Raw genomic sequence first — 9,736 nt, forward strand, 5'->3', positions numbered from 1 at the left:
AGTAGTTACGGGGTTTCACCATGTTGGCCAGGATAGTCTCCCAAAGCGCTTAGCCTCCCAAAGCGCTGAGTGAGTCACCACGCCCAGTCCCTCAGTGGTTTTTTTTTACCTTTCTCTGAGGCATACGGAGGTGACTCCCTAGAGAAGGAAGGAGCCCTCTGGAGCCCAGTGCTCATCTCCCGCCTCCAGGGAGGGTCCGGGGACTTGCCCCGTGGCGGAAGCGGGTGGTGCCGTTGCTGAGTCGCCGGCCGCCTAGAGGGGGAGACTGAGCTTCAGGACATTCAGGCCGGCCGCCGCCAGGGCCCAAGCCCCGGGGACCCCAGGTTCGTCTTCCCGCGGCGAGGGTGCGGGGCCCGGCCGGGCGGGGTCCGGGACCCGGGCGGGAACCGAGCGCAGCGCATGACGCAACTACGCGGAGGCCGAGGCCATAGGCTCGGGCCGACCCGGAGCTCCGCCGCTGTGCCCGAGTCGGGGGCTGGGGTCGCCGGCACCGGGCGGTTCACGAAGCCCGTGGGTGCCGGTCCGCGCGGCTGCGGGGGTTCGCGGGCCGCTGGGCCGGGACTCCGACTGGGGGCCTGGCTCCGGGTCCACCCAGGCGGAAGCTTTGCAGCTGCGGCCTTCCCCGTCAGATCCGGAGGCTGGCGCCGGGTTGGGAGAACTGTCAGGGTGACCCAGGCTCCCAGGTGCCTGTGAAACCCAGCGCCTGCCTTTCCTCGGCCGCAGTTTCTGTTTCCGAGAAACGCGTGAAGTAAGAGCGCCCCGAGGGCTTGCTGGGAGGGTGGGCGCGTAGAAGGCGAACACGGGGCTCCAGGCCAGGCACTTGGGGACCCCAGTCGATGTGAGGGGACTTCCTAGGGCTGGCATGGACTTCCCCACCAGAAAATGCCCCGGGCCGGGGCGCAAGAAAATGTGGACTGAGCCAGGACCGGACTTCGGTCACCACGGTGGAAAGCCATTGGTGCCTAGACACCTCTCGCTTGGAGCCCAGTGGCTTTTATTTGGTCTACAGTCTAGACAGTGCCTTTAGAAGTTGCCAGCATTTATTTATTTTATTTATATATTTTAGGCAGAGTCTTGCCCTGTCACCCAGGCTAGAGTGCAGTGGCCTGATGAGGGCTCACTGCAGCCTCAACTTCCTGGTCTCAAGCAGTCCTCCTACCTCAACCTCCTGAGTAGCTGAGACTACAGGCTCGCACCACGAGGCCTACAGCCTTTTTCCTTTTTTTTTTTTTTTTTTTTTTTTTTGAGACAGAGTCTTGCTCTGTCACCAAGGCTGGAGTGCAGTGGCCCCATCTCAGCTCACTCCAACCTCCGCTTCTGAGGTTTAAGTGATTCTCCTGCCTCAGCCTCCTGAGTGGCTGGAAATACAGGCGCCCACCACCATGTCTGGCTAATTTTTGTATTTTTAGTAGAGAGTGGGTTTCACCATATTGGCCAGGCTGGTCTCGAACTCATGACCTTGTGATCCATCTGCCTCAGCCTCCCAAAGTGCTGGGATTACAGGCATGAGCCATTTCAGCACCTGGCCTAATTTCTTTTTTTTTTTTTTTTTTTTGAGACAGAGTGTCGCTCTTGTTACCCAGGCTGGAGTGCAATGACACGATCTCGGCTCACCGCAACCTCTGCCTCCTGGGTTCAGGCAATTCTCCTGTCTCAGCCTCCTGAGTAACTGGGATTACAGGCACGCGCCACCATGCCCAGCTAATTGTCTTTTTTTCTAAAGACAAGAGACTCACTATGTTGCCCAGACTACAAGCATTTTTAATTGAGAAGTTTCCCTTTTTTTTTTTTTTTCAAATGCTTACAGTTGCTTCTCAACACTTAGAAGACTTTACCATATTGGGTTTTTTTCCATCAAAACATTTTTTTTTTTTTTTTTTTTTGAGGCAGTCTTGCTCTGTTGCCCAGGCTGGAGTGCCATGGCCCCAGTCATGGCTCACAGGCTAGCAGGCTCCTTCCTTCCCTAGGGTGTGACCTCAGCAGGCCTCATGGACTGTAAGGTAAAAAAACCTCTGAGGGGCCAGGTGCAGTAGCTCACACCTGTTGGCCACTGCAGCCTTGACCTCCTGGACTCAGGAGATCCTCACACTGTAGCCTCCCAAGTAGCTGGGACCACAAGTGCTCGCCACTATGCCCGACTAATTTTTTAACTATTTATAGAGACAGGAACTCCCTGAACTGCCAAGGTTGCAAAGCATTTTTCACAAGACACAAGTACCTCACCTGTTTTCTCTGCCATGCTAAACTGTTCCTCCATGACCAGGAGCCAGCATGCACCCACCCTCCTGTTTTCTGGGATGGGAGTTCTAAGAAGACTGTGAACTGCTGCTTTAGCCAAGCCTCTATGGAAAATCAGAAGAGGTCAGCAAAAGACTGGGTGCGGTGGCTCACTTTGAAAGGCCAAGGTGGGCGGATCACCTGAGATCAGGAGTTTGAGACCAGCCTGGCCAACATGGTGAAACCCGTCTCTACTAAAAATATACAAATTAGCCAGGCATGGTGGCAGGTGCGTGTAATCACACCTACTTGGGAGGCTGAGGCAGGAGAATCACTTGAACCCAGGAGGCGGAGGTTGCACTGATCTGAGATTGCACCATTGCACTCCAGCCTAGGGACAAGAGCGAAACTGTCTCAAAAGACGAAGAGGCCAGCAAGTTTCTGTTTTTCTGCTTGTAAGTGGAAAACATTCTCTCCTCATATGTAAGCAGACGAGGCCCACCTGGGTGACAGTGCAGCGCCCTGGCTGCTGGCCCACCCCACCTACCTGGGGCAAGTACCTGGAATCCCGTTAGGGGACTAACCAGGTGCCCCCAGGTAACAGATTCAGGCCAGGGCTGTGGCACTACTTGAAGTTTTCCAGTTTTCCAGAACCCATGTACAGTACAGAGGCAGAGGGAGGACAGTGTTGTGGGCAGGTCTGTGCTGGCAGCAATGCTGACGGAAGCTCTGTGCTTCACTTGGTCCTCCTGGCCCTTCTGGGTTGGGACAGTTACCCGCTCCTTTTCACAGCTTCCCATCTAGTCACTGCAGGCCAGGATTCGAACCCAGGCACTCTTCTCAGGCACCCTTCCTCCGTTTGTTTTCCAGCAATCTCCAAGTGGACTCTGGCCTGACACCCAAAGCAGCCCAGTCCGGTGCTGTGGGGGCTTCCCATTGGGTTGTTTTATCACATCTGACTTCCAGGCAAAAGTGAGCTTCTGGGGAGAGGGCAGTGGTTTCTCAGCGCTAGCCCACCACTGAATGAACATGAATGAGTCTGGGATATAAAAATGGTTTTATATTCTGGCTGGGGGCAGTGGCTCACACCTGTAATCCCAGCACTTTGGGAGGCCAAGGTGGGTGGATCACAAGGTCAGGAGATCAAGACCATCCTGGCTAACAGGGTGAAACCCCGTCTCTTCTAAAAATACAAAAAATTAGCTAGGCATGGTGGTACATGCCTGTAGTCCAGCTACTGAGGAGGCTGAGGCAGGAGAATCGCTTGAACCCGGGAGGCTGAGGTTGCAGTGAGACAAGATCGAGCCACTGTTCTCCAGCCTGGGTGACAGAGTGAGACTCCATCTCAAAAAAAAAAAGATTTTATATTCTAACAGTGAATCCAGAGCATTAAAATAACAACAATCACCAAACCCTCACAGAACTTGCAGACACGTGTGGCCTCCATAAAATCTTAGTCCACCCAGCCCACTGGCTTTCAAATTAAGCTCTCTTTTTTAACTGGGGAAGGGCCTTTTAAAAATGTGTCTCTAAAGACTTTAGTATTTTTATTGCACTCTTCTGAATGTGTGTCCCATGACTACTCTTCCATTGAGGGCCTGCTGTTTACTGGAAGGACCCTCAGCCTCAGAAATACTCTTTTGTGGGGTTTTTTGTTTTGTGTTTTTGAGCCAGGGTCTTGGTCAGTTGCCCAGGCAGTAGTGCAGTGGCATGATCGTAGTTCACTGCAGCCTTGAACTCCCAGGCACAAGAGGTCCTCTAACTCAGCCTCCCAAGTAGCTGGGACTCCAGGAGTGCGCCACCACACCTGACTAATGCAGGGTTAGAGAGGAGTCCCTGGCCTGGTTCCCGGGGGGCCTGAGGGCACACCTCCCTGATCAGGCTCATAACCACTACTGCCTCTCTAGAAGCCATGGATGCTCCCCACCCCACCACAGCCCTGGCCAGCATTAACGAGCTGCCGGAGAACATCCTGCTGGAGCTGTTCTTGCACGTGCCTGCCCGCCAGCTGCTGCTGAACTGCCGCCCCGTCTGCAGCCTCTGGCGGGACCTCATTGACCTCATGATCCTCTGGAAGCGCAAGTGTCTGCGAGACGGCTTCATCACCAAGGACTGGGACCAGCCTGTGGAGGACTGGAAGATCTGCTACTTCCTAAGGAGCCTGCAGAGGAACCTCCTGCGCAACCCGTGCGCCGAAGGTGGCATGGGGGCAGGGTGGAGACTCCTTCCCATCCTCGGGCCTTGGCACTTGCAATTCCCACACTACCTGGAATGTTCTCTAACCCTAAACACCTACCTCCCTCCCTTGATTCCTTCTCATTCTTCAGATCTCAATTCAGAGACCTGCCCTGTCCTCCTAATCTAAAAACAGCACTTCCCACCTCTAGCATAGCACCCCATTTCATGCCCTGTAACATTTTTCACCAGTCGCTGTGGCTCATGCCTGTAATCCCAGCACGCTGGGACGCTGAGGTGGGTGGAGTACTTGAGGTCAGGCATTTGAGACCAGCCGGGCCAACATGGTGAAACTCCACCTCTACAAAAATACGAAAAAATTAGCCAGGGATGGTGGCAGGTGCCTGCAATCTCAGCTCCTCAGGAGGCTGAGGCAGGAGAATCGCTTGAACCTGGGAGGTGGAGGTTGCAGTAAGCCAAGGTTGTGCCATTGCACCCCAGCCTGGGCAACAGAGAAAGACCCTGTCTCTAAAAAACTAATTAAAAAATAAAACAAATACCAAGGTGCAGTGGTTCACGCCTGTAATCCCAGCACTTTGGGAGGCTGATGTGGGCAGATCACTTGAGGTCAGGAGTTCGAGACCAGCTTGGCCAACATGGTAAAACCCGTCTTTACTAAAAATACAAAAATTAGCTGGGTATGGTGGTAGGCGCCTCCCAACCACTTGGGAGGCTGAGGCAGGAACACCGCTTGAACCTGGGAGGTGGAGGTTGCAGTGAGCCGAGATCATACCACTGCACTCCAGCATAGGTGACAGAGCAAGACTCTATCTTAAAAAAAAAAAGGGGGGGGATCCTGGGAGATGCCAAGACAATTAGAGTGGACTCCACTGCATAAATGAGGAGCTTTGGTTCCAACATGCGTGACTTCCCCAAAGATGTACAACTGCCCAGCTTCCAGGGTTTGGTCCTGACAGATAAAGGCCTCAAACTCTCCCTGTCCCAAATCCCAGAGGCTCCATAGGCAGTGCCCCACTCAGTCCCTCTGCCTGCCCCAGATTCCACTCAAAGCTGCCAGGCTAAGCTGCTCGCTCTGCATAACACCACCTGACAGCTGGCCTTGCAGCCCACCCTGCCCGGAGCCACTGTGCTCAGTCAAGCCCTGCTGGTTCAGTGCCTGCCCAGCTCCTGGATTTCTGTATTAGCCGGCTCCTGGAGCAGGAGCAAGCACATCTGAAAAGTGCCCCGGTGATTGCCTGGGCAGCCTCGGTAGAGAAGCACCATTGTTTTCTAAGGTTCTCTAAGTCCACTGTGAAGAGGGTGACTGCTCCCTTGAACCCACAGAGCCCACCTAATGGTTCACCCAGGAATGTCACCACATTACCAGCCCAGAGAGCACCTGTTCCTCCACTTAGCACTCTTGCCCTGGGCAGAGGCCATCTGAGCCCTATGGGAATCAGGTTCCCGTGACCCAACGACAAACCCACAAACCCATCCTCTAGGGCCTCCAGTCTGAGTTATGTAGTTAACCAAGGGCCTCTCCCATCTGGGGTGCCATCGGGGTCAAGTAAGCAGCCTGTGTTGAGATGAAGGCATTCTAAATCTTTTACTTAGAAAAAAAGACAGGGCCTTGCTATGTTCCCCAGGCTGGTCTTGAACTCCTGGGTTCAAGCAATCCACCTGCCTCGGCCTCCCAAAGTGCTGGAATTACAGGCGTGAGCCACCGTGCCTGACCTCACATTAGTCTTAGAGACAGTACTTTCACAGGCCCCTTGTTATTTAATTTTTTGAGAACTGATACTTGGGTACTTCCCAGAGTTCCACTGCAACACGGATGTGAGGAAGGGTTTGCATTTTTTTGTTGTTGAGACCGAGTCTCGCTCTGTCACCAGATTAGAATGCAGTGGCATAATCTCACCTCACTGCAACCTCCACCTCCCAGATTCAAGCAATTCTCCTGCCTCAACCTCCTGAGTATCTGGGACTACAGGTACGTGCTACCACACCCAGCTAATTTTTGAATTTTTTATTTTCATTTTAATAGAGATGAGGTTTCATCATGTTGGTCAGGATGGTCTCAATCTCTTAACCTCATGATCCACCCACCTCACCTTCCCAAAGTGCTGGGACTACAGGCATGAGCCACCATACCCAGCCAAGTAACATTCTTTTCTCCAGCTGCGTGTTAGGAGTGAGGCGAGTTTGGGACTGAGTGGGAGGGACAGAGTATCCCTTCCAAGGGACTTGGAGGCTGCCCAATAGTGTCAGATCAGAGCTGATATGGTGAGGACAGGTGGGAATGTGTTGGAGGGGTGCACTGTAGGGGTGCTCCAAGGTGCAGCTGGGGTACACTTGGGTTGGTGGGGCACTGACCTTGGCTACACAGTGCCCTTGAGAAGGAACAAGCTGGTTAACCCTTTGGTGTCCACAGCCCCAGAGACCTTAGCATGAGGAAGTCCTGCCTCCCAAGAGGGTCACTAATGCCAACCACCCTTTCCCACCCTCCCAGGACCAGATGGGGAGGTGAGGGGTCTTACCTCCACTTCTGTTCCTCCTAGAGGGTATGTTAGCATGGCAAATCGATACCGAAGGTGGCGACAAATGGAAGGTGGAGAGCCTCCCTGGAGCCCACAGGACAGCTTTTCCTGACCCCAAAGTCAAGAATTATTTTGTCACATCTTACGGGTAAGGCAAACTGAACCTACCAGGCTTGCGTGGAGGGGACAGACAGTCAGGACACCTTTGCCAAGTCTCGGGCAAAGTCTTTCTAAGGGAAGGCCTCTCTGTGAAGCCCAAGGGAGGTGGCCCAGAGTCACTGCTTCCTGGAGTAATTCAGTGACTTTGTTCATGGGCAGTGGGGGTGGGGATCACTGAAGCAAGCCAGGAGTCCATGGGGCGGTTAAGATAAGCCAGAGCCTACAGCTGTCCGTCCCTAAGCTAGGAACTTGAGTTTACAATGCCCTGGAACACTGGGCCTTTGGACTGGGATCAGATGCCACCCAGGCACAAGTGGGTCAAACTCCCTCCTTAGGTTTCTCATGGGCCTCCAATGGAGTAGGAGCCAGAGTCAGCCCCAGCCAGTGCCTGTCCAGCAGTGGCCAAGGGATACCCGAAGTCCCCAGACCACCTCCCTGCATTCACGGGGCTGCTGAGGCTTGGGTGAGGGAGGGCCATGAAGAGCACACCCAGGCATGCAAGCCCCCCACTCTGCTCCCCAGGATGTGCCTCAAGTCCCAGCTGGTGGACCTCGTAGCCAAGGGCTACTGGGAGGAGCTACTGGACACGTTCAGGCCAGACATCGTGGTTAAGGACTGGTGAGTAGGGCCCAGGGCCTGCATTCCCACACTCTACAGCCTCCTCTTACTGCCAGGCTGGGTGAGACAACCTGTAGCAAGTACCCACTGTGCCCAGCAGTGTCCTAGAGCCAGGTAGCCCCGGCCTGTCCCCACTCTGCACCCAGACCCAACATGTATTCACCCAGCAGCACCTCCTGGCCTCCCCACCACCCTGTGACATGCTCAGGACACAGTAGCCCCAGTGTGCAGATGCGGAGACTGAGGCCCCCGGGTACGTTGTCACTGAGAGGCACTTTTTTTTTTTTTTTGAGATGGAGTTACTCTGTTGCCCAGGCTGGAGTGCAGTGGTATGATCTCAGCTCATTGCAACCTCCACTTCCCAGATTCAAGCAATTCTCCTGCCTCAGCCTTCCGAGTATCTGGGTATACAGGCACCCGCCACCATGCCCCGCTATTTTAAAAAATATTTTTAGTAGACACCCCAAAACCTAAAATGCAATAAAAATAAAAATTAAAATTAAAAAAATATTTTTAGTAGAGACAGGATTTCACCATGTTGGCCAGGCTGGTTACAAACTCCTGACCTCAAGTGATCTGCCTACCTTGGCCATCCCTCTCTGGACCAGGTGGAAACCCCCAGACCCCTGGCCTACCTGCCTCCCCTGCCCCATTCCCTATTCATCCCTTTTTGAGCTCCTACTCTGTGCACAGAACTGTGCAAGGCTCTGGCTTGGCTGGTGGCAGAAGCAGGGCCCCAGTTCTAGCAGGCCCCAGGGCCACCACACTGAGAATAAAGGGGCAAGGCTTGAGGGGTATGCAGAGCTGCAGGGGAGGGGTGGCTGGGCTGAGCAGAGGGTGAGCTCTGTGCCAGTTCCATCACACAGGCCATTCCCTTGACTCTCCCACTGAATCCACGGCCTGGTCCACTGTAAGTGCAGGTGACATAACTTGGCCAGACCTGGCCTCTGGAGGCTCTTTTGCTTTTTGAGGTTACATCTTTACTAGGATGCCCAAAAGAGTCCCTTATTTCAGATGGAGTAACTGAGGCCAGCATGGACAGGTTGCTCCCCTCGGGCCACAGCGGGGCATAGGGAGCGGGGAAGCCAGTTGTGCTTTGCAGGCAGAGCAGTGTTGGCTGATGGGAAATGAAGCAGCTCCAATGTGTAGGTCCTGCCTGCCCCCACCCCCGGAGCCAGCACTCGATGGCTTGGATGCAAGGCTCTCACTCCCCCACCAGGTTTGCTGCCAGACACGACTGTGGCTGCACCTACCAACTCAAGGTGTACCTGGCCTCGGCTGACTACTTCGTGTTGGATTCCTTCGAGCCCCCACCCGTGACCATCAATCAGTGGAGCGATGCCACATGGACAGAGGTGAGGCCTCACCCCCTTGCTCTCCACCCACTCCTCCCAGGGCCAGGTTGCCAGGAAGCAAGGGGCAGCCTCAGGGCCCAGGGAGCCCCTGCTCTCTGGCCTGGAGCTGTTGCCTTCCAGCCTGGGCAGCTCCCTTAGAGGACCTGGCTCCTGCCTTCCCTTCCCCCACCCCAGTGGTCACTTCCTCTCCCCTCCTCCCTGCAGGTCTCCCACACCTTCTCGGACTACCCTCCAGGTGTCCGCTACATCCTCTTCCGGCACGGGGGCCAGGACACCCAGTTCTGGGCAGGCTGGTACGGGCCTGGAGTCACCAACAGCAGCATCGTCGTCAGCCACAAGATGAGCAGGAACCTGGCCTCCTCTGAGGCTCAGCCTGGGCAGACCCAGTTGCCCTACAAAGTTGTTCTCCCAATCTGACAGCTGTCCATCCTGTGTCCAGGTCAGCCAGAGGTTGGGGTGGGCAGTGAAGTCCCTGTACCAGGGCTTCTGCCCCGGTCCGACCCTACCAGCTTGTGGAAACTTAATATGCTGTCTCATAGCTCTGACATTTTGTTGTAATGAATGTTTTCAGTAAAACCAGCCTGGGGTTGGTTTTTGGAGTGGGGAGGGGGGTCCTTGGCATTTTGGTGGAGAAGCAGCTCCTCCCCCAGGTTACCCTGGCCATACCTGTCCCTC

At 54.6% G+C, this 9,736-nt stretch overlaps 1 protein-coding gene across 4 annotated transcripts; it reads left to right on the forward strand.

The window, feature by feature from the left end:
- The first annotated feature begins 235 nt into the window (after positions 1 to 235).
- Positions 236 to 9,640, forward strand: FBXO6 (F-box protein 6). Of its 4 annotated transcripts, none has more exons than XM_017974324.4 (7): positions 236 to 748; positions 3,088 to 3,189; positions 4,125 to 4,415; positions 6,951 to 7,077; positions 7,611 to 7,706; positions 8,926 to 9,061; positions 9,266 to 9,640. In XM_017974324.4, exons 3-7 carry the CDS (start codon positions 4,130 to 4,132, stop codon positions 9,476 to 9,478), a joined length of 858 nt encoding a protein of 285 aa, XP_017829813.1. In that variant the 5' UTR covers positions 236 to 748; positions 3,088 to 3,189; positions 4,125 to 4,129; the 3' UTR covers positions 9,479 to 9,640. The 4 variants fall into 4 exon arrangements, with proteins under 4 accessions (XP_017829813.1, XP_017829812.1, XP_017829815.1 ...); XM_017974323.4 differs by having other exon boundaries at positions 236 to 323; XM_017974326.4 differs by lacking the exon at positions 3,088 to 3,189.
- The last annotated feature ends 96 nt before the right edge of the window (positions 9,641 to 9,736 follow it).

This window comes from Callithrix jacchus, chromosome 7, assembly GCF_049354715.1.
Source record: "Callithrix jacchus isolate 240 chromosome 7, calJac240_pri, whole genome shotgun sequence".
Classification (NCBI taxonomy): Eukaryota; Metazoa; Chordata; class Mammalia; order Primates; family Cebidae; genus Callithrix; species Callithrix jacchus.